At 41.2% G+C, this 25,529-nt stretch overlaps 1 protein-coding gene across 10 annotated transcripts in view; it reads right to left on the bottom strand.

The window, feature by feature from the left end:
- Nucleotides 1-24,522, bottom strand: part of WNK1 (WNK lysine deficient protein kinase 1) — a 105,152-nt gene extending 80,630 nt beyond the window's left edge. For all 10 annotated transcript variants that reach the window (XM_080611764.1, XM_080611767.1, XM_080611766.1 and 7 more), the window contains exon 1: nt 22,806-24,522. In XM_080611764.1, coding sequence (XP_080467890.1) covers nt 22,806-23,588 — 783 coding nt within the window. In that variant the 5' untranslated portion in view covers nt 23,589-24,522. The remainder of the gene's footprint in view (nt 1-22,805) is intronic.
- Between the last annotated feature and the right edge of the window lie 1,007 nt (nt 24,523-25,529).

Genomic DNA, 25,529 nt, shown 5'->3' with positions numbered 1-25,529 from the left:
AGCTTTGCTTATTTCTCTGCAAACACACCCAAAAGAAAGTACTTCATTTAATTTACAGAATTGTGGATTACTATCAGTCATGACAGGAAGACATATGAAGTGTAGGCCAACTACCAGCAGCCAACAGAAAATCCTTACAATAATCACTAGAGAACTCCAAGCCAATCATCTCTCATTCAGAGATAGATCTCTCATTCAGAGATCCCTCAGGGATTCATCATAAGCTCCTCAAATAATTACCAAGTGTTCTGCACATTTTTTGCAAGAAACACAAAACAAAAAAGGGATCTCCTGTTTGGAAAGACTAAAGAGTTCCAGAAACCATGAGTTTTATGGGGGGACCAAAATCTGCATTTTAGATGAAGTCTCAGGAATACGTTGCATAAATACTAGTATTAGTACAAGCATTTCCAAACATGAAAGTTCTAAACCACACTGGAGGAGCGCATGGGTATTTTTAAGACTCACTTGATCAATAATGCAGTCTTCCTGCGACCTACCAGAATGAACGTCTTCATCTCAGGCTTCTCATAAAGCGAAGCAGTAACAATTTTTCTATGCTTACCTCACAGGTTGTCTTACGAAATCATTCTTGCACCACTAGTATGTTTATGATCACAATGATACCATAGATATCAGAGACACTTATGTTTACAATGCACCATGTACATATTCCTTGACAAATACCACATAAGATGTAGAAAAGCTACTAACAGTCAGAAATATTTCAGACAATATCAAATGTACCACTAATATGTAAATTTAGGAACATGCCCATTATCTTTTACAGAGCAAGGAAACTGAGCATAGGGAGTCAGGAGAAATGAAACACTCAAATACTGAACAGTAGCCCAGTGGTAGAATGGACAACTAAACACTGGTATCACAAAGCATCCTCTGCATCCAGACGCATAATTGGCTTTACAGTTCAACCTTGAATCATTTTAAAATTAGTGAAAATACAAGAGAAAACATAGTGTAATTGAAATGCAGACTGAGAGACCAGTTAGCTTCCTTTACCTAAAGCAACAAAGGGTACAACACCTAAAAACAGCAAGTGATTTGCTGTACAGTAAATCAAGGTAAAAATATGAACACCTCAGACATAAAAGGACTATCTTCACAGAAGTTGTAGCAAGAAAAAATAAAAGGGTGGGGAACGAAAAACAGAAACCAACAACCACACTTAAGTGTTAGTTTGTCCTGCAAGCGAAGGCTTTAACATCCTTTGACAACTAAAATTCAGGGTTGTAACACAACCAAGATGAAGAGGGTAATCTCAAAAGTGATTCAAAGCTGACAGATAGGGAAAAGCGCTAGAGGAAGCTTAAGATGAATATTCAGGATTTTTTTTCTTGGAATTTGGGAACTACATATGGTAGTACTGCCATTGGCAAGGCTATTCTGTATTTAACAAAAGGGTTTTTTTCTCTGAAGAACACTACTTGGATTATCCTGCACTGTCAGAAGACCAACCATGACCTAGAAAATGTCAGATACTCACCACAACCTATCTATGAATCAGCTATTCAAACTGATACAAGCTTATCAAAAAAATCTGTTTCTCACTACAGTGTGCTTTAGTCACATACTGTCTGTCCTTAGTCTGATGCCAATTTACTTGTTTGAACAGAATACTGAAGGAATTTCTTGAAGATAAACTATAATAACTGAAGATGTCACGGTCCAGAGGGTCTACCTTAAATGGGTCATGACAACTTGTAAGCACACTTCCTTGTTTTCAATTTACCCTCTACTTTGTCACACTGAAGACCTTTACTTGCAATTTAAAATTAATTTTAGCTGTGAAGTGCATCATCAAAAAAAAAAAAAAAAAAGGCAAGATGCAAATAGTCATCCAATACAGCGAAATATCTGATGCTCTGTGCATCATACAGCAAATTTATTAGTTATGTTTAACACTGAAGAAGTTCCCTCAGCCAAAAGGTTACCTGAAAACATTTCTAGCACCAGGGCTCCATCTGAAACACACTCTTGCATGTCCAGCAAATCTGTGTACACAAGAAGCCATGCCAGCTGAAATTTAAATCAAAATGGTTTACCAGAAAAGCTGCACAAGCGTTCTGGTACTGCATCCCTTGTTTCAATGGCAATAAGTATATTTCTGTGGGGATAAGAGTGGGTAACTAGATTTGAGACATTTCATGTTTCTGTTTAAACTGAATTCCTTGCCCCACCACAAAATCCCAAGCAGTATCTCAGTAAAACAATCAAATTAAGCTAAAGACAGTATCATAAAGATAACGGACACTCAGATCTGGTTTTAGTCTCAAATCCACTAGTTACTACTTCAACAAGTACACAGGCTTACTCTCTTGCTAGAAAGGTCAACTAAGAATTATCTTTACCCACTCTGGAGACAACTGAGGCTACACAAGACCCTTTTTCCAACAGCAGAAACACTGGCCAGATGGATCTCTGGACAGATATCTAGTAGAGCAGCCACATGCATTTTCAGAATAAGAGCCTTCTGTCCAGCTACCAGGCAACAGGATGCAAGCAGAAGCAGGACAAAGTATATATGAGCAGCAGTCTGGAAGCACCTGAGAACTAGTTCCTTGTCCATCCTCTGTTGCCACCCACATTTTCTTCAATTAGGTCAGAAACAATCCAAAAATTCTAATGTTTGAATGCTTAGTATCTAGAGATGCTGATGAGAACCTCACCAATTTTTTCTGAAGAGTTTCAGGTAGCTTTGTATTTTTTTCTCCTTAAGACCCAACCACTAAAATGTATAATAATTTTTCCAGAGAATCACTATGATCCAAGTAGAGCTCTCAGTAATTTCAACAGTCACCTGTGTGAAATAGTCTCTTGGGAATCCAATTCTAAGACCTCTTTTGCTAGGGAATCAAAAGCTGGAAGTGTCACTAGACAGCTTTAAATCCTCAAAATACAAGAAAATTCTTAAGACAGCTTTCTCATTGCCACCACAGGGTTCTGTACTTACAACTTCAAGTTTCTTAGTTAGGGCCACAAAACTGAATTATTACAAAAGAAACAGAGAGGGAAGATAAGTACTTTAGCAACTCCTCATTTTCTAATTGTTTACTGAAAATGAGGACCAAGCACCCCAGAAATATTGGAAACAGCATTCAGTAGCTAGCAATAATATTAAAGTACAGAGTAGAAAGTTCTAAAACTCAGAATTTATTATTGACTGTACCAGCATCGATACTTAACAGCCTGCAATTGTGAAAGAGAGCATACCAACATGCTATCCAATAAGAAGGAGCTGGACAGATGAATCACAGTCTCAGAGTTACAGTCCTATCTTCAAAGCTGCTAGCAAGATGAAAAATTTACGAACAGGCTTCTTCAGAATGAGTTACAACATATCTGTCCATCAGAAACAGACATTCCCCCTTGTGATTTCACTTTGCAAGTAATAAAATCCAGACTGCACTGCAGACAAAGAACTGCAGTTCCCCCAGCTTGCTGTTGCCCTGAGTGCTTTGGCTACAGAGGCTACTAGCTTTTTGATGCTATTTTAATCTCTTCTATGTTTCTAACACATTTTGGATCTCACAGAAACTTTCTTACAACTCCCTACTTCAAAGTATGCTTTCTCAGATAGACCTGGTCCATACTTAGTCACCTGTTGAAGGTTCACATAACTCATCCTTCTGGGTCTACACCTTCAGAGCAACTACACTCAGTGCAAACCAAACTAAGAAAACATGACCACTTTCAGCATATTAAACTGCTGACTCAGTCCAAATGATTCCATTTCAGAATTAGTCACACGTATAAAGCCGTAAGGTAGAAACTGAAATTTGTGCCACTATGAACTCTTCTTATCTCTGACTTCAGTATGCTTGCATCTAAATAAGGACTTCACGAGAGATCTATTGGCAGAGACCAACTTTGTAGAAATAGGATGCCCTTCAAAATTCATGTTGTTTCTGAAGACAGTGGAAGGAGATACTGCCGTAAGAACATGGTGAAAACTTAAGACCACAGGGAAGCTATAGCTGCAAGTACCCAGAGTTTCATTTTAATAAATAGAGGGAAAAACTTCCAGGTAATCCAAGGGATAACTACCTTTTCCTGTTGTAAGATCCTGCCAACCACCCCTGCCTTACAAAGCACTTCCAAATTTCTGCTTCCCAGGAAGGGCAAACAACATTAGACACAGCACAGACTCTTAGCTAGTTAAAAAGGAATTCCCATACAGTGTACTAGATACTAAACACTAGAACAAAACTAGAAAGTCAACTACTACTCTGATTATAGCTATGTTTAGACTGTTTAGATTTTTTGCGCTTGTTTCACTTACATACATTTCTTTGGACTTTTATTTCCCCTTCCCTCCCCCTTTCCTACCCCCAATCATGACTACTATGATTAAGGAAAAAGAAAACCAAAATATTTCTCTAACTCTACAGTCCGTATAGCAACCGTTTGGTTTGCCAGTGGCCCTTGTTTCCTATTTCACTTAAACCCTTAACATCAAGAGTCTAGTTTGATGTGAAAAATCCAAAAGGTATTTAATAGGCCCAACTGTAAACATATGAACTCCTGTATGTTAAAATACACTCGAGAGAAAAAAGACAATTCCCAAATCTAGTAATTATATATATATTCCATTCTATCCATATATTTTTTTTCTTTCAGGCTCATGGAAAGGCAGATTTTGACAAAGGCATTTGCTTTTAAAATAATAAAGTCACTTTGCAAGATTCAAATTTACTATAACCAAGACCATTCAATCAATATATTATCACAGATGTTTGCATCAGACTAACTACAGCATACCAGTACAAAAGCTAGTTCTCAATCATCTGAACACTGGGGGTTAATAGCTGCAAAGTCTGCTGCATCTGCAAAAGTAAAGCCTGCTGTTCCACAGAAGATTCTACACTTGAAAAATTCACCTCCTATTCCTCCAGAGACACTTATGTCCTGATGAAGCAAGTAATTTCTGAGGATTTTAAACTTCATCAGCTTAAACAGTTGCAACACAAATAAGGGAACTGAATTATACTGTACAGCTTTTTTTCTATCTTGCATTTCACATCCTGAGGGATTGACTTGAACATGCTATACAAAAATTATACATTTTTAAAGCATAAAGTCAATATGCATTGTAAGTTGAACAAACTGCTTCAGATGGCATCATATGGGTGCTAACAAGGGACTACTGACAGGCTAGAATGTGGATCAAGTCTCTGGAGTTTAAAAAAGATACAGTTTCCAGTAAGCCTAGTCTAGAAAATATCACTTATTTTAAAGCTTTATTATCTGAAAATTGGTTTATTTCAAAATACTTCCTCAAAGACAACCCACCTGTCTTAACACTGCTTTTATGTCTCTGCTTCACAACTCTGAAATATAAAAGCTTAAGGCACTGATGGATGCCACAAAGCAAGCACTTTTCTCTGAAGGATATGTACTATCTTTGCTGAAGCTTCTTAAACAATTAAGACAGACACTTAGCTTAAAAGCTTGCAGCCCAGGTGGTTAAGGTACACACCAGTTGGGCAAGTGAAAGCAGGACCTTCTGACAGGAATGAAAAACATAAGTGGTGCTACATGATGCATTAGCCTCAAGTGTCCTTGCAAAGAATATAAAAGTAGATGACCACTATGTAACTACAGAGCATTACCAACACAATTCTTCCAAAGACAGCTTGCAAAACTACAAACCATTACAGATCCAGACTTCAAGAAAGTTACATACTTATGCTATAAAACTGACCTCTCAATCTGCTTGACTCTGCAGTTCAAAAAGCACAGTAACAAAGTTCAGTAAGCAGCTTCCTAACTGGATGAGTGAACTGTATTCACACTGCCAAAAGGAGAAAATGCCTAACGAACATTGATGTTAAGCACATTAATCACCCATATTGCACTAACTCAAGAGTATTGCAATAATATATACGTCTGATTTCTCAGTTCTGGGCTCTCAAACATGGACTCCTCATTTCACTACCATCCAGGTTAAAACCAAAAGGTTTCATGGCATTAGATGAAATTTATATGAAGAGTATTTCCAGTGACTAATGAGGATAGAGCTCATTTGGAACGAGGTACAGCTTGTCCCTTAGATTAAGGTCAACAGTTCTACTGAAGAAATCCAGCGTGCCATGAATATGAAAGACAAATACATGAATTTCATACTTTTGGATGAAGCAAAATAGGTCTCAACTTGCACATTATGCCAACTGATGGGGGGAAATGCAAAGGAATTTAGTTATATACAGCTTAATAATTTTAACCATCATTTTAGGAATTCTCACCCATGTCTTGGACATTGTCACCATTGTCTTGCACTGAACATTCAAATACTGAATTGTTGTGGTAGGATTTTTGCCAGCAATGCCCAGAAAGGCTGCAAAAGCAAGAAAGATGTCTCTTCATGTTGCTTTAGCCAAAGAACTCTTCAAAATGACTTTTCTTTTGCAACTTCAACTCTCTGCTACCATGCTTAGATTTTTAGTTACTCAGCACAAGAGCATACTCCTCTAACGCTTTTAGGACAGTTACTGAAGAGAGCTAACAGCAACTATTGCTCCATTTGCCAACCCTTTTCTGAATAAAATCAGAAAACTACTAATACCCTACAGGTTGTGCTTTCTAAAGTGCAACACTCCAAACATAACACATGAAGCTTTGAACTATTGTTTGGTAGCTCCTGAAGGTGTTTTCTTGTCCAAAGCACCACAGCTGCAGTATCCGAATTAGATCCACAAGTAATCCAGCCGGGTAGTTCTTAGAAGAAGGTAAGAGGAAACAGCAAGACAGGAGACAAGTCAACACACATCATCTCTTTGACCCTCAGGGTGAAAGAAAAACATACTCGACAACCACAATCTAGAAGGCAAAATAACCTAATATTGCCTCACATCAGTAACAACTGTGGAAAGTAGCTGCAGTGCCACAAGTCTACTGGTAAGCCTTCTTCTGTCCTTCAGTTTCTTCTGCACCACTTCTTTTAGGTAATATGGCATACTTGTCATTGAATAACCAGTTGGGTCCTTATAGTTAGCTTATACAATATCATTAGTGCTAGTCAGATATTGAATTAGAAGCCAAGATACAAGACAGATGAAACGAAGACTCGTCATCCAATCAAACATTTTTTCCACAGACACTACAGCAGGAATCACACTAAAGAAAAAATCCTGGCAAGTATTTCGACAGGAACAGGAGAACAAACAAATAAAAACCAACGTAATCTCCAAGTTACACCATCACCAGTCATAGTCCTTTTAGAAACTCCAGGGTAATGGGCATGTGGCTAGATACAAAATAGCCTCTGCACTTCCACCATTCAGGAAGAACTAAAAACCAAATAGCACAGATGCTTACCAAAAAGTTAAACTAAAGTGATAAAGAGGCAAATTAATGCAGCTCAGTTTCCCCAGTAAGACAGCTGACCTCTCTTATCTCTGATGTGTCCCAAGATGTGATAAAGTGCACATCACCACAACCCTTGATCTCTGCTTGACAGAAGACATCATTCAAAGCTTGAGATACTTCATTATCCTACTATGTGTAACAGGCTGCTCAAAACCAGCAAAAGACAGCAAAGCTAACAGCTATACCTGCTGTTTCCAATAGCAATACCTGCTCTTTCCTAGAGCACACACTGATGACTCCCAGACCCTCAAATCATAAACCTGACACTAAACTAGTAAACAGCCATTCAGATGAAGCTCCAGAAGAAAGACTTCCTTTTACACCAAAGCAAGAGATATATGGCTAAAAAACCACCAACATTTATCTGAATATGACCTATTCCAAACAACTTACAGAAAGCCAGAGAACAGGGAGAACTGAAGTCCATCATGATTCTGAAGCAAGGAAGTCATAGGCTTTTCAAAATACATGTCCATAAAGACCATTGATATTACCAGTGAAAAGCATGCTCTCAGTTCCTGACATCCAGACCAATCACATGGATTCAAACACAACAGGAATTTTCATTGAAGGACATGAGCAATTCAAAGGCTACAAAATCCTCATTAAAGGACTCCAGAACAGCTTCAGCCTCCCTAACTCCCACTAGACTTCCCAAACCTCTAGAGCTGCAAATCACCTCTTTCACACTGGCTGCAAGGGCTTCTATTCCACAAGCCAGAAAAAAGTGAAACAGAAATACCTGGAAGAGAAAGTGAAATCTATGGCATCTACGCAGACAAAGCAACTCAACCAGACAATGCAATATTTTTGGGTTTTGTTTTGGGTTGGGGGAACATGGGGGGAGGTTAGGGTGTCAGGTTGAGAAGCAGGTCCTTTGACTAAGACATAGCCAATTTCCTCATTTGTTTTCATAGAATCATAGAATGGTTTGGGTTGAAAAGAAGGACCTTATAGGTCATTTAGTTCCAACTCCCCTGCCATGGGCAGGGACACCTTCTACTACACCTTGTCCAAGCTAGCCTTGAACACTGCCAGGGCTGGAGCACTTACCAGTTTCAGTTGGGTTTGGGTTTGTTTTAGCACATCTGTAATTATTCCAAATTTTTGGTTTATTTCTATTTCAGTCCTATGCACTGCAGTGTTCACTAGTTAAGAACTACAATCTTGGTTTACATTAGCTTTTTGCAGAAAAGCTATTCTAAGTTAATGACCATACCCATTCTCCCAACTTAAGTGTTTTTTCAGTCATGGACTTGGCACTCAAGGGTTTTTTTATGGCACTTTATTTCACATTATGCTCAGCAGCCCATGCAACACATTGCATTTTGCAACAAAATAGCCAGTGGCCACTGGCAGACTTCCACCCCTCTCTTCTCAATATTATCTGAATAAATCAAGGATTATTTGCATATGGATGGCAGCAAAAAGCCTCTGCAACCTGAAAAGTCAAGTTAACCCCCTTCATTATCAGCATCAAGTAGATTTATGACGAATCTGATTACATCTGATTCATTGCTAGCTAGGATCACATCAGGTATCTCAGCTTTTTTTGCTAGGAATACGTACTGAAACATAGACTAAGGATTATCAACTGGCCAAAAGACCACTGGCTAACAGCCTAGATAAATGTTCTTACCTAATAAAACTACAAAAGGAAAGGAGACAACTAGAAGATTTCAGAGCAATCCTTTTAGTTACTTTAAGAATAGCATCAGTAAAATCCAGCCTCAGTGGCTGAAACATTATCATCAGTAGAAGAGGGCTTCTGTAATACTCTAGAAAAAGAATTACAGCTTCACCTGAAAAAAGGAATTTGCATTTAAGCAGTTCAACTTCATTCCTCTTGTCCCAGTAAGTCTTAGAGTATTTTCTAAAAGTTTCACAGTACAGCTTTATTTAGAGTAATGCTTACGGACCTCTAAAGTAACAATTTGGTCACCAACTTGTGATCCCAGTGACTCCTGATAAACTCACAGCTGTTGGACTGAGTATTTATACATGAAACAACTGACGTACTTCCATCTGGTCTTCATGACAAGAGGATGACTGCATAGAATGGCAAATCACTACTGCTTCCAAACAAAACTCAGGGAAGAGGAAAGGGAAACTGCTGAGTTGGACTGCCCTTGACCCAGGACAGACAACTCAGCTGTCACTTACATTTTGGTCATCTGAGAAGCAGCAGAAAGTATATCTGAAATGAGACACCCTATTCAGCTGAAGCTCAATCTAGTCCATGGATTTTTTTCCCTTCCTGGAAAGATTTTGCCTGAGAAGGGGGAAGGCAGAAGGCAAGATTATAAGGCAAATTCCCAGGAGAACTGCAAGCACATTTCCATGGAGAAGATTGATTTACCAGCTGGAAAAATCTAAGTTTGAAAGAAGGAGTCAAAATTTAGATACAGGTTTTAACCATGCTCATTATTCTTTTACATAGGATAGATGAATACAGATACAAAATCTGCTTCATTCCAGACTGTAGGCTGGGGGTAGGAAAAAACTAAAAATCCTTGTGTTGCCAGATGGCTTATACAGGGACCACAGGAGGATTCAGGAAGGCCAAAGTTAGAAAATAAAGAAAAAAAAAAAATTACATTGGCAATGACTGATACAGTGTTTTGTTGGGGGGGGGGGGGGGGAAACGAGAATACTTCCTGAACAGGTAAGAAGCAAGAACAATTACCATTCCCACACAGGAACATGAAAAACAAAAGATACCATTTCCCTGCATATTATTGCCAGAGAAGATAAGGACAGAAGTCAAAGGGAAAGTGGAAAATAGTTTTCTACATCATCAACCAACTCATTCTTTCCATTCTAAATTCCAATGCCAACTTCCTCAGATTTCATGCTCCTCTTAAGTGACAAAGTATACTTAAAACATCACTATGCTTCAGCCTGCTGCTTTTTAACTGCACTCATCCACACCAACTTAGTTAATGTGCATATCAGTTGCATCATTACCTGGTATTTACCCGTGATTTTAGATAAAGTAGTTGCGCTCCTTCAAACTTCACAAGCTTACCCAAACCACGTGGTTTGTTGCAAAAAGTTATCAAGATCAGCAGTTGAGCAACATATAGTCTTGGATGTGATACAACAGTGAAATCACACAACACAAGCATACTTTAAAAATTCAGGTTTATCTTATAAGCTGCCACATTAGAAATCACAGCTGTTTTCTGACAAGAGGTCAAACCACTGCAGAACTGTAGTGAAGCAAAACTTCAGCTGAGCAACTCAGTGGTAAGTTCTGCCACAAAAAGAATTTGGAGAAGTACTTGGTTGATGCTGAAGGTACATCAAGCTGCTTCAGCACACCTGATCCTAGCTTGCTTCTTTTGATTAGCCTGACCTACTCTAAAGCTACTGAAGCTTTCTTCACAAAACCAAACCATTTCTTTGCTTCACCATTTAAAATCATCACTGTTGGCACTAGTGTTTGTTTTCATATGTGAAAAAAGGACTACCAGAGTTCTTGCAGATTCTTCTGAACCAGTTTATCAGCAACCTCCAGTTCAAAATCCTATCAGTTACATGGTTTAGAATCTAAGGAAGCCTTCTCCCAGATGCCAAGGAATAATAGGATTGTACAGCACAGGTTTATCAAGCAGAAACCATTTATAGCGTAGGTACATTAGTTTTCCCAACACCTCTACATTTGGGGAAGCAATACTTGGCAAAGTTTTTCTCACTCCCATTCTACTCAACATTTTAGAGCTCTTCATCTATGTATATAAGAAAACAGATCCAGAAAACCTTGTGGGACAGCTAGTGATCTATCATTAACTAGGCCACAAATGCAGGTTTGGGACAGACATCTCTCCAGTCCCAAAAATAACCTTTCAAACACCTAAATTATGGTTACAAAGTTTTACCTCAGAGACAAAATGTGCAGGTTCACAATTACAAAATACTAAATAAACCACAGCAAATAGCAACAAGATCGTTATTAGCTGCTGCCCTTATAGAGCTGAAAGACTGAATTCATGAATAAAATTACTTCAGGTGTTCTGTAAGTTACACATATATTTAATCCACAAGTTTGTAAAATACTGAGAAATTGAGGTATGTCAGCAGTAAGTAGCTTATTCAATAAGATATTACTAAACTAAGAATAAAAAGAGAGGCTTTTTCGGCAAAAAGCATTGAAGAAACCTACAAACATTAGCGCAAGTATTATATTAATGATACTTTCATGAACTAGCCATTCATAGCAATGTGAATTTTCAGAATCAATTCATTGTTTTAAACTTGCCTGGTTCTAAAACTTCAAAACTCATGTCTTGTACACCCTAATAATCAAGGGGTTTTGCTATTCCTCACCTTTGCCTTTTCAACTCCTAAAGTTCCTTAGAAGAAACCACTTAAGTCAACAGTAATGACAGATTTAAGAGTCTCCAACACCAATAAATCAGACTTCCATTCTGCTTAGTTTTCTGGGGTTTGCCCAAACTTGCGAAGATTTCATACTGCATGCAAGCAAAAAAAGCTATTCTTTCTGAACCCTAGTCCCAAGATGTAGACAAGACAACTGGCTATTTTTCCTATTGAAGTGCTACCTAATAAATTAAGTCACATCCAGTTGCACTGAACTGCTGTAATTTGTGATGTATTACTGTTATGGTACTTCGGTTTTTTTACCCTCCCCATTACATACACAGTTCCATGAGAAGCCCTATATACCCTGTTTGATGCATCTGTGCAAACACCTTGGAAACTCTGGAAACACCAACTGTAATCACCAGTCTGTCAAAAAAAGCAAAAAAGGGAGCAAACAGTATAGATACTAAGCTATATTAGTCTAACTTAACTGTAGCAAGCTTTTCTTTACACACTACCTGAATAAATCAAGAAACTCGTTTGGACAGAATTGTTTTCATCACAAGCACATAAATAGAAGGGACAAATTACTGTATTACTGTAGCTACGTTACAATCTAAAGCATCTGGAAAGATTTGTTCTCCTACAGAGACAAAAAAATGCAGTCCCTAAACAAAAGGATGTTAACTACTTATGTTTGTTCTGCACATGAAACTAACTCGAAACGCAAATGCAACTTGAAACAATTCTCAGGGATCTTTCCACTTCTACTTTCTGCAAACATAAGATGACAATGACGAGAAGCCAAAATTTCATGTTCTTCCTCCTCACATTTCTCACTTTTTTGTTGCCACAACCACTGAAAAGCACTGAACATTCAAGCAGGTAGTCTACAAAACCAGAGGGACTCCATAGGAACACATGCATCTTTTCCTAGAGGAAGTCTGATTATTAAAGACAGTTTTTTATCACAGATGTTCATGGAATTATAGAATGGTCTGGGCTGGAAGGGACCTTCAAAGGTCCAAGCACCCTGCAATAAACGGGGATATCTCCAGCTAGATCAGATTGCCCAGAACCATATCCAGCCTTTATGTATAGACCATGTACAACCTATTAATGTACTACAGTATTTAAGACTTCAGCAGCAACCCATAGGCCCTTCACTTTTTTTTTTTGTTCCTGAGGGTGAATACTGAACCTGTGGGATATGTTCAGGCCTGTTTAATGAGATCAGCAAAAGAAATCATACCATCACCTGAACTAGCTCACAGTTGCCATCAAGAGGAAAAAAAAAGGAAGAAAAAAAAAAACCCCACCAAATTCAAGTACCCCCTGTAATTTTATCTTCTGCTCTATCTATCTGTATAGATAACCTGAAATGCATTCTGCTTTTGAGCCACTTGTCTGCAGAGAAGAAGCTCAAGCTGCATGTACAGGAAGTAGAGAAAACCACAGAAAAAACATTCTAAATCTAAACCTAAAGTTTTATTTTTGTATCAGCCATTTCTGCAGTTTCTCTATTTTCAGCACACTGTTCCTGGCAAACCTAGGAACAACAATTCACTAACAATTCACTAAGCCCCAAGTCACGATAAATGCAAATAAAACCCATGCTGTCAACGGCAATTCTACATACTGTCAATCTTGAACTGTCTACATCCAGAGAGGGCAATATTAAAAAAAAGTCACTTTTCAGCCAGTATTTCTGACTGTAGGATGTTTGTTTGAATGGACTGCTTTGAGAACTCTTCGAGTTTAGTCTCGCATCATATTTTTTCTTGAGGAAAGACTCAAAGGCTCTGAGTTCATAACAGCTATAGTGAAACAGAGTGCATTAAGATAGCACCTTACATTTTTATATAGATACACAACTTAGGGATGCTTTCAGTTGGGAATTGTAAGCAGCTGAATAAAGAGAGAAAACAAAAATAGTTTTAAGTTGAAAAATATCTGTAAGAGTTAAAAACCTCACTTAAAAGAAGCAAATTTGAAAATAGACATGGTAATATTAAGCAAGACCTGCTAACAGTTCAGAAGTTGCCATTAACATGAATATTATGTAAGTGTACACAGATTTGCAGATCCTTAAGATAATCAGCCTGGATTGCTGAAGCTTTTAATAGCAATATTTGTGGGTTATTGTTTGTATGTCATTAGTCTTTGCCAGCATAGAAGCAGTCAAAATACATTCAAATTGGGGTCATAAACTTGCTATTAGCAGTCAGCAAAGCAGAAACAAATCAGAGGGATACTCTAAGAGAGGAAAATATCCAAGGAAAACTGGGTAACACAATCAGTTGGACAGTCTTAAGCTATCATGAGACTATATCAACTGGCCAAAACCAGATAAAGTGCACATAACTGTTGGTATCAGCCTTGTACTATTTTCCATTTAGCTCAGCATTCATAGCATCATAGAATCATAGAATAGTTAGGGTTGGAAAGGACCTTAAGATCGTCTAGTTCCAACCCCCCTGCCATGGGCAGGGACACCTCACACTAAACCATGCCACCCAAGGCCTCATCCAACCTGGCCTTGAACACCGCCAAGCATGGAGCACTCACAACCTCCCTGGGCAACCCATTCCAGTGCCTCACCACCCTCTCAGTAAAGAATTTCTTCCTTATATCCAATCTAAACTTCCCCTGTTTAAGTTTTAACCCATTACCCCTTGTCCTGTCACTACAGTCCCTGATGAATAGTCCATCCCCAGCATCCTTGTAGGCCTCCTTCAGCTACCTACATAGTTTCAGATTCCTACATAGTTGTTTCAGATTTACCCCAATTACATTCAAAGATATCAGTATTCCTATTCCTTTCAAATCCTTCTAAATGGTGGTAATAAACTCTCAATCACTTAAACGAGTTTTTCCTTTTGTAGCTTTTGCTTTCTGTTGCTATCCCCAAATCCACTATCAGAACCCACTATCTTCAACCACTGACACAATGAAATTAGGAATGGCTGAGACCACCTAGATATAAAGATGATCCAGCAAACTGAACTGAAACAACAAAGCTTTGCCCTTATATAAGGTGTCTAATAAAGCTTATTTTCCACACCATCTGCTATCCTAAAGCAGAAAAATAGCAGTTAAGTGGATAGCCATTAAAAGTTTCTTTCAATGGCTGCTTATTAACAACAAGCAATAGGATCAGAATCATTCTGGACTATTGCTCAAAACACAGCATCCACATCACAAGTTACCAGAGCTGCGAAAACATCCTCTTTCTGTGTTGCTGTTAACATGCTAGAAGTCCTCCTAACCACCTGTGAAATTTTAAGACTTGAAAAGCACCATAATGATCCTGTCCTGAGAACAGATACTCCATAAAACTGCTGCCTAGACTACTGGCCATAGATGAACCAGATTATTCCAGAATCATGTTCTCGGGCACAGTGAATACAGAAAGAAATGGCATCCCCTATATTAAAACACACAGCTCTCTTCAGCTGCATTCATACCAGTGTCATCAACAGATCATGTAAAAGCTCACAGATATTTTAGTTACAAGCTAGATGGCCATCAAGTATATACATACTTTTTGGAGGACTTCTAAATTCTAAGTACGTAGGTAGCATTCCCAAAGATTCTGCTTAGACCTAAAATGATAAATCCAAACTTAGCAAGGTTGTCCCTCTGAGTGATTCAGAATGAGTTACCCTCACAAAAACTGCTCACTGCTTCAGATACATATTAATACTTACACAGTTTCTAGAGGACAAAAAAAAAAAAAAAATACCAACACCAGTCCAATTTTTAGCAGGTTGTGGCTTCCTTTCCTGATAAGCAAACTGAAAGCATGTTAAGCTGCTTGTGATCCAGGCAAAGTAACATACGGTGCTGCTTGGAAATACCCAGGCAAATCCAGAAGTGCTCTAAAATAACCTGGATATGTAAAATTCACCTGTCATCACCAAGTAAAAAGAAAGACAACTGGGATGATGTTCAGAAGTATGTTTGAGAACTGAATCTGATTTCTTCCGATCACTGTATTGCAATACAACTATTTCACTATGGCTTATTAGAAAACAAGATTTAGTAACATCTGTGATGATCTTGTTGCAAGGAACTCCTTTTAGGTGAAGAGGACAGCAACACATAGAATGCTATTAATACAAAGTTTATCCTTTGCAGCACAGAGTTAAGGAGTATTCTGCAGGTTGTGGCTCTAAGGCAAAAAGTGAACAGGCTCTTATCTCAAAGATGACCTCAACTGAGCCACAAATTCAATCCTAGTCACCTTTTCACTTCCCCCAGCTCTCCCAAAGGGAATAAGGGCAACCAAAACCACACATTGAGAAGTGCTGGTTTGACAATTTCAAAGTAACGCTGAGGAAGCTGGAAAAAAGGTAGAAAAAAGTATATCTGCAGTATCTTGACCAGAGACTGTCAATGTCTATGTACTAAACACTGTTTAAGGTTTAGTGCATAGCCTAGATTAATCTCAACATCAGCTAGCAGTCCATCCTGGGGACAGTAAGAAGCTTCTACAAAAATCCTCAAGAAGCCAGTACAAAAATCTGAGTCTCATTTGTTCGGACAAGAATCTTAACATGATTATTTGAAGACTTTCAGATGGCTCACGTTAGATAAAAGCCTTCAACTACTCCGAGAAATTGATTTTCAAGCAGCACTACAAATCCTGCTATTTAGAATAGAAATTGTGTCAAGTATACTGGAAAACTATTTTTCCAGACATGATGTACACACACCCAGCTGCAGCAGCACTGCAAACTTGCATAATACTCATTTTTCTAGTAGCCCAAATGTTACAGCCATTACACAGACTAAGAGAAAAATGAAGATGTGAACATAAAGACCAAACTAGAAAAATAGTCAACTTTTATTTCAACTCAGCCATGAGTTGGAAGAACCAATTAATGATCTCAAAAGAAAAAGAGGTCGGTTATCTTGACAGGAAATGAGAGTTTCTGAAGAGATGTATGACAGGAAGCATCCAGGCTGCCACTGTTTAGTGCAAGCTTTGTCACATGTAGCATGGAGAACCTGGGTGTCAGGAGGAGCTGTGCTATTTAACAAGCTGCTGGTATGAAACAAAAAAAAACAAAAAAGACAAAATAAGAAAAAGAACATGTGGCCCAGAGGGATGTCGCTAGCCATGAGGTACTGAATCTACCCTCCACTGTACACTGCATCCATGGAGACTACCACAGATCTATTATCGCTTGTTTTATTTATTACTCTGCCAGACAACTCTCAAAGGACTCTATATAGGATGTCTCCAGGGAGTTTTATCAGGTGATTGTTTCCCCCCCACCCCTGCTTTCAAAGAAGGATATAGTCTTGATACTTTTCCTTAGCCCTCAGAAGTTTAGTTATGAAGCTGAGGGTTTTAATTTAAACCACAACCAAAACAAATCTCATTGAAGAGATTTAATTCTGCAGTACTCAAACCCACCTGAACTGACAGCTAAGAACCTGTTTATTTCCATAAGAAATGCTGTATTTTCAGACTGTACTTATCCAATTATATCCATTGCCTCACAACCAGCCACTTAACAAACTAAACTACAGTAATCTCCAAAAGTGATATCCTTTTGAGGTAAGATTATTTTCCTAAGTAGAGGTCTCCTAACAGCTGCAGCTCCAGAATGTACTTGAAAACTCACTTCTCTCTTTCAGGGTCACCTTTGCAAAGTCTGAGGGAGCCTGACCACTGTTTATACTTCTGCAGGTAATTAGTCTGGCTTCTTTCCCATGTCATTTATCAAGTTGTCAATTGTATCAATTACAGTACGAACACTCAGGAATACGGCTGGGTTTTGTTCTCTAGTAGCAGGAGAAATTTTCCTTCAGAGATCTGAAGCTATAAGTACCAGTAACTTGTCCCACCCTACGACATGGAAAGCCAACAGAAAATTTAGACTTTACTGCACAAAATTTCAAACTCCTAACATGTGCACACTTGAAGACACTTGGAAATCCAGTGTATACACTTACAGTTTTAGAGCTTTTTACTTTCACTGTTTTGGAACTTGTAGAGCTGAGAACAGCAAAAGAGCTAGTAAGGACAGAAGCATCTTCACAGAGACTGTGACACACCTTTATTAATCTATATTTGTGACAACTATGCACCTGGCCCAGAAGTAGTCATGAACAGGAGGCAACACTGCTGCTGTTAGGGTGGCTGTAGCCACATTCAGTTATGCTCACAGACTAGTAGAGCATTTTAAACAGTGACCATACTGCGTTAAGACTTCAGCTTCATCCTTCACTAAAAGATTTATAACATATTTTAAAATATTTAGAATTAAACCACAATTAGAGTTCTCAAAGAAAGTGTATTTGTTTCAGGATGTTGACTATTTATCCAGAACTAGCAGAATGTCATCATCTTCCAGCAGGACTTGACAGACAGATGAATTCCAGGTCCACACTACTCAGTTTCCCCTCATTGTGAACAGAGTTTTGATCTGGTTTTCCATTTTGCTTTAACGTAGCTATGCGAGTGTGCATCACAGCCAACATCTTTGTAGTCAGGCCTCCTAGTGAGCAATATGCAACCAGCTTTAGAAGAAAAAAAAAAAAATTAAAATGCTACAGGATGCCACAGTTATGCGATACAAGACCTTTTTTGGTTGTCAGACTTGAACATGCAGCTTCTGAAATGTTCCCAGCTCAGCCAGTCCAGAAAGCGAAGAGACTTTTAAGAATTATTCCTTGACTTCAGTAAGCTGATATTTATTACGGTGAGTCTGCAGTGGAGTCTGTACTCCAGAGTATGGAAGCTACATTCCATTGTTGTCTGCTGACCTAAAAATCAGTCTTAAATACAGCTTTAAGTCTATGAGACAAAGACTGGTAAAGTTAAATCTGAAGTGTCACTAAAAGAGAAGATACACATCATACCTAAGCAACTTTCTGTATTGCAAGCTTTAAGTTAACTTCTATACATTGTTACATTCAAAAATTGTGATATATGGAAATAATATTTAGCACCTCACTACTTCCTGTAATGAGGTGTCAGTAAGTTGCATTATAATTTTTACCAGCGTGCACTACAGAATCTCATGGTTCATATTTGGTTATGGCATTATGCTTGTGTTTCTCATTGCTACTGCCATACAAAAAGAAAAATCCATTTGTGACTTGGAGTATTCATACACTACACTTGGCCTACAGTTAACAAGCTGCAATAGCATAGGTTATGTGTATGCAATTCTATTTTATTACTCAGGTGATTTACAACTAAAGATAATCAAAATCACATTCAGTTTCCACTCAAAGTAGTAACAAATACAACAGACTTCCTTGGACTACTTTCAATTGTCAAACTTATTTCTTGCCCCAGAAGCTCTATCTTAGAGACAGCCCTCAACCTCCTTATCCCCTTCAGCGGCTCGCACATTTTAAGCACAGTAACCTAACACTGCACCGAAGCCAGAGTAAGAACAGCCAAGTGACATATCAGCAAGAAGAACTTTAGCATTCCTGAACTGTAACTGCTGACTAACCAACCTACCTTTCTCTGTCAAAGAAATACCAAGGACAGGAGTGACACAGCACATACCAGACAAGTAGTGTTGTTCTTCAACAAACAGTTTACCAGGAATGCATTTTCAACCAATGTATATGTCTAATAACAGCCTCTAAATCATGTTTCCTTTAAGAGAAAACACTATTCAAATGAAAGATGCTAAGTCTTCGAATGCCTGACAGATACACAGTTCAAAAATGAGCCAAATTTACCTCCAGATCATCGAGCGCACTTTGGCATTTGAGAAGTTACTCATTGGAACAACAGAACCCAGAGCAATAATTCTAGACAGAAGATTTTGCAGTCCAGCAAGTGGCTACACCACCCTGTATTGCTCTGTAAACCAGAAGTTAAATGACAGTCTTGATTTAAAACCAACTCAAACTGAAAGAGGGACTCAGAGGATCACACATTACCCCCAAGATCTGGCTTTTACAGTCAGCTATGTGACTCTTGCTACCTTTGGCTTAAGAGTATTACTTCACATAGATAACCCTAACGCAACAGGAAAAGGCATCACATTTTAGCCATGTTACCTGAACCATACAGAGGTGACAAAAGACTCACTGCTTAGAAATGTAATTTAAGAAGACTAGCCAGTAACATGATTGTACAGGAAGAGTTATTTTAAGTAGAAAACAGCAGCGGTAACCATTTTTGCCAACTTCTATCTGCTTAACAACCATTAAAGCAGTAACCCTAACTACTGCTTCACTCAATTTATGAGATGTGCTAACGACAACAGTAGGAGGCACACTTGACTCAGAATAATGAAAGTTGAGATGAATATATATACAATGGGAATAAAAGTATCTGAAGACTAACAGTACACTAACAATTTCCTTGCAGTAACTGAAGCTGAGCACCGGCCCTAAGCAGCTGCTGCTGAGCTCCTCGCAGCTCCATTATGCTCACAGCAGGGTAGATATTTCACATTTAAATGTCTGCATCCAATATTTAAAACAGATTAAGTTATAATTCGCTTCACATAGACAGGCCGTAACATAAACTAGGATAGTATATCAGCCACAACTTTGTTACGGTTTTGTTACACATCTATAATCAATCTTGAAATACTAAATTCCCTCAAATTAAATCTCCCCATCTTCCACAGCCCAAGAAAAACTAGCCTTGGCCAGGACCTCCCTTGCTGGAAATACTAAGAACACCATTAAGTCTCCGATAGAACTTCTGGTCTTCCTTCTATTTCCTTCACAGTTCAGTACATCAAGTGCATGAGGCGCTACAAGGCAGTTTGAGAGACTTCTAAGGATATGGAGCAATGTTCTCTCTTCAGAGTATCATGAGCACGTTGGGAACCCAAGCTGTGTTCGATACTTTCAGATTTTACACTTCAGCACTATAGGGAACATACATAAAAAATTAGGTATAGTTGCATTATTAAGCATTGAAAAGTCATTCTTCCAGAGACCATCAAAGAGTTGTTCTGTGTTGTCCTTGATCCATGAAATTCCTGCTACGGAATCTGCTCCAACACTGAAACACTGTAGTTTAAGTGAGCTGAAAGCAGCTGGCATCTCACCTCCTTCCAAACAGGAGAGATTTTAAAGAAACTGAAGCATTCTAGGTATGCTAGAAAAGCCTGACAGAACATACACCCAAAGACTGCAAAAATACAAACTGTTCTCACCCCATTCTGTTATTCTTGCGGTCAAGAACTGAGATACATTTTCATCAACTTTGGACAAGCCATGAGAGGTACAATTTAGTCTCCACAATCATGCTAAGCAATCTCATTCTGGCAGCACTACAGTAGCACTGTTTAGAAGACTCTAGAGAAGTGAGACACCTAGGATGTTCATGCTTGCTAGCACAAATACAGAGAAGAAAAGCTCCAGGACTGCTAAAAAAAAACAAACCCTACATTATTTCAAGACAATTAAAAGTCACCATCAGTTAGTTATGGTTAGTGAAATATAGCACGGAAAAAAATAATTCACATTTCCCTAATAAAATAAATATGCTTTGTAGCTTTTTGCAGTGTCATTTTAAACAGTACTTTTGAAATTCTTCAATGAATTGGAAGCTCAGCAACGTGCCCTTTATAAATGAGCTTCTTTATTAAATCATTTCAAAGGTGCTTCTTTACACAGTTTGTCCACATGGCACTGATGATGATTAAGACGCTTCAACAGAGGCAATGTTAGCAAAAAGCACCTGGTGCCAACCTGACATTAACTTTCTGATCCATAAGTAAGGTGTGAAAATCACAAGTTTCAGGGGTTAAAGTTAAGGAACTTGAAAATTGCAAAGATTAAATTTTCAAATAAAAGTAATTCACTTTGGTGTATTATTATAATCTCCTCTCAGTTCAAACTGCACGTCAGACACTTAAGCAGAGCCCAACACTGAATCATTTAATTTTTTAGGTTTAAAATTAATTCTCAAAAGACCACCACAGCAACCACAACGCAAGCATAGAGAAGTGGGACATGCTTGATGGTCACAAAGAAAATTGGAAGCTTACATCCACAGCCAGTAAGCATAGAATAATGGCAATAACATAATGAATCAAGATACCGGTAGAATGCTTGAGCAATCATCCAAAACCAAATATGAATACAGATCAAGAAATCTCTTCATAAATTCTCCCAGTTTGACTGGAATAGATATAAAACTGCTTCTGAGGGGAAGAATGTTCTGGTGCAGTTATTGCAATCAGTCACTTGTGAGCAGCTAACCACTTAAAAACCCCACAAAGGGTTCTGGGATTTTAACCCAATACTCTTGTCTGCCCTAAACTAGATGGGAACACACACAATAATAAAACCATACTACATACTCGCATGTAACTTATGGTGTTCCTGCCATCGCTAGGCTGGGCTCCTACAGAACTCTGGCTCTACTCAGGCTAGAAACTTGGTAGAAGAGCACTGTTTTAGTCCAACTTAATCCACCAACCATTTTGACAGGTTAAACTTCACAGGTTTGCTTTTTTAAACCTTCAGAAAGGAGATGATTACTTTCTTCCTTGCCTTGTGTCTCTAATGAAGCGTGAACCCTAAAACTTAGAATGAAAGAAACATCTTTGCAAAACTAAACGATGTGATGCACTACATGACTTTGTGTACAGTCTAGAGTTACCTCCTACAAGAATTCACTGCCACAAACAGATGAAATGTCTGTGAAATTAACATTTTAGCGTTTTTTCCTAATAAAAAACACCTAAGCTAATTTTCAAAAATCAAAGCTAGCTTAAGTTGACACTCACACATTTTCCCTCAGCTGCCCTGAAGCTGTGTACAAGTATTCTTACAATCCTTCAAGCTACCTTTTGGAGGCGTAAAATGCAAGATGCTGTAAGAAACAGAAATGCAGTGCATTTTCTAATGATAAAGCTAGAAAATTCTTCAGAGAGCAGAGTATTCAAAAGAATTAAAAGGCAAACTGACTCCAAGGAAAGGCTGCATGTTTCTTCCAAAGGAGCGCTTCAGTTAAGGACTGCAGTTCCCTGTCTGGAAAAAGCAGACCTCGGGCTGATGGCTTTTACCTCCTTCAAGCACACAGACCAGCACCTGGGAGAGTGACTGTGCCTTCCTAATTCACAATTGTTATTGATTTATTTTACCTGCAGCTCGCACCAGGCGACTTCCACAGTGGTATCCGTATCTAGTCCTTTATACACAGTTTTGAAGGAGCCTCTTCCAATCTCGATGTCAAACTTCAGGAAACGGCCATCCGGGGAGATGCCCACTGCCTTGGTCTCAAGCTCTTCGATGTCTTCCTGCTGTGTTCTCCGCTCCTCAAATTCCCGGCTGGCAGCTGCCGCGCTGCCAGCCGCACTAGTGGGGGGTAGCGCCGCTGCCTCGTCCTCCTCTTCCTTGGGCAGCAACGGGGCGGCATCTTTCGTGGCAGCGGCCTCCTGAGCAGACTGTCCTTCGAGGGGAAGCGGGGCAGGCGGCGGTGGCTGCTGCAGCAGCGAGGGGGCCTGGGCGGCGCTGACAGCGATGTAAGAGGTCCGACTGGCACACTCGGGAGGAGAGACCAACGGAGCGGCGCTGCCTCCCGAGATAGGGGCCGAGGGCGCTGCGGGCTGCAAACTGGGTAGCTCCAAGGCCGTAGCGTTGGAGTCACAGATCACGCTACGGCGGAAGAAACGGTGCTCAGTGGCTGCCGCCCCTCGGCTGTCCTTGTCCATGGTGTGGCGGCGACGCCGGTACTCCTCACTACGGCCTCCGCTCCCTGCTCCGCCGGCTGCTCCACCGCCCCCGGAGGCTCCATGGTCGGCAGCAGCAGCTCCCAGCTTCTCCCCGATGGAGCTGTCCGAGCTGGAACCGTTCTTGGGCGGCGGCGGGGGGGGAGCCAGGAAGCGAGGGGCCGGGGTGCCGCTGTCTGCTGCGCCCCCCGACATTGTGCCCCGGGGGAGCGCTGCTAGGGCGAGGCGGCGGGGGGAAGGCGAAGGAAGGGGCCGGTCACTGAGCGGGGAGCGCGCCTGTCCGCGGCTGCCGTTGCAGCTGCAACAGAGGAGGGTCCCAAGGGCTCCTTACGGCGGAGCTGGGAGGCGGCTGCTGGGGAGGCTGGGCCGGCGGGGTGGGTCCCCGGTCAGTGTCTGCATCCATCCTGCAGCGGGAAGCCGGGCAGCGGGGCCGACATGGAGCACCGGGAGCGGAGACGGGGATGGGGGCGACAAGGGGAAGAAACACCCAAGCGCCGGGCCCGGGCCGGGAGGGAGGCGCCCCGAGGCAGGCCCCCGGCTGGGGAGAAACCGGTGCCTCGCCCAGCCGCTTTAGGCGAGAGGAGCGCGCTTCAGTTATTCCCCAGCGATGGAGAGAAAGCGGAGCAGGTCCAGGTGACCCTCGGAGCGAGAACCTGAGAGGAGGGGAAGGGGCCAGGAGACGAGGTAGGGAAAGGGAGGCAGGCCCCGCACGCCGGCCGCGGAGGAAGCCGCCGTGTTCAGTCCCTCGCACCGGGCGAGGGAGGCCTGGGCAGGCCCAGCGCTCTCACCCCGGACAGGGAGTAGGGAAGGGGAACACGGGGGCTCAGCCCTGCCTCACAGGGGCGCCCATGGCGGCCGCGGCCTCCACCTCCCGGCAGGCAGCCACCGCCCGCGCGCGGCCGGGCCGGAGCGAGGCAAGCCGCGCTCCCTCCAACAGCAGCCGCCGCAGCTGCCGCCTCCCGCAGAGCCGGAAACCCTCTTCCTGCCCCCCGCCCGCGGCTCGCAGCCTCTCCTCACCGGGGGCTGCCCGCCACTGCTACAGGTGAGCCGAGTCCTGGTGGCGCCCCGCGCCGCGACGGGCAGGAGGCAGTGGAGCCGCCGCGGCCGCCCCAGGGACGTCTCCGCGCTAAATGGCGACGGGAGCCCGAAACCGACACACAGGACTCGGGGGGGGGGAAGGAGGAGAAGGAGGGCCAGCGCTGCCGGCCACGCCCCCTTCCGCGCCCGCGCGGGGGAAGCGGGTCGTCCCTCCGCCTCTCCCGCCTCGGAGAGGTGGCAGCTCCCGTCGCCCGCCGCGCTGTGCGTGGAGCATCACGGGAGTTGTAGTTCGTGATGGTGAAGAGGAGCCTCGCAGCGCTGGGCCTGTGGCTTACCCCTGGGGAAGGGAGGAAGGGAGGAGGCTCCCAGCCTGCCCAGTAGCCCCCGGGCACCAATGCGGTGTGGGGGAGCGAGGCTGCCCCCCAGCTCCTGCTCTTTCCACAGCCGTGCGGCGGTGGGGCACTCAGCCCTCACTTCCAGCCTGCCCAGCCCTTAGGGCGACCTTGGATGCAGGAGGTTCGCGAAGCACCGAGTCTGCTCGCGTTGCTTGTTTCTTCAAGTCCTGTAGTACACCAATTTACGTTAAATATTTAGCTTCGTGTTTTCAAACAGCCTTTAAAATTCTTCTAAACTGTGGGCAACAATAACTGCATGTACATGAGTGCCCTGCGAACAAGCGAGGGTTTGGGGTTTCCCTCAGTTTAGGTCATCTGAAGAGGGGTTAATTGGCTTGGCAACCTAAGGTACAAATAACTGCCATGTAAATGTGTGCTCTCCATTATTGAAAAGAAACTAGATTTGCAGCCTTTGCCCTGAAAATGATCGTTATCCCACAGGACCCAGGTTGTACAGAATCCATGAGGAGCAGAGAGAGCCCCTGCGAACTGCCACAAATCAGGAACTTTCAGGTTAAAAAAGCATCAGCACACACGAGTCATCTAGGTTATTTATATCATGTTCCTCTTTTGTATTAATAACCAAAACTAAACATTTTCCTTCTTACAAGAGCCATCTTTTGAAGTCAAGGGGAATGTACTGAAGGAGGAGCAAATGATTTTGGTACCATGCCTTTCAGGCAACTACAAATTGAAAATTATG

The sequence above is a fragment of the Psittacula echo genome (genome assembly GCF_963264785.1).
Source record: "Psittacula echo genome assembly, chromosome: 1".
NCBI classification, from domain to species: domain Eukaryota; kingdom Metazoa; phylum Chordata; class Aves; order Psittaciformes; family Psittacidae; genus Psittacula; species Psittacula echo.
Note: the sequence above shows the minus strand (reverse complement) of the source record. Positions and strands in the feature narration are given on the sequence as shown.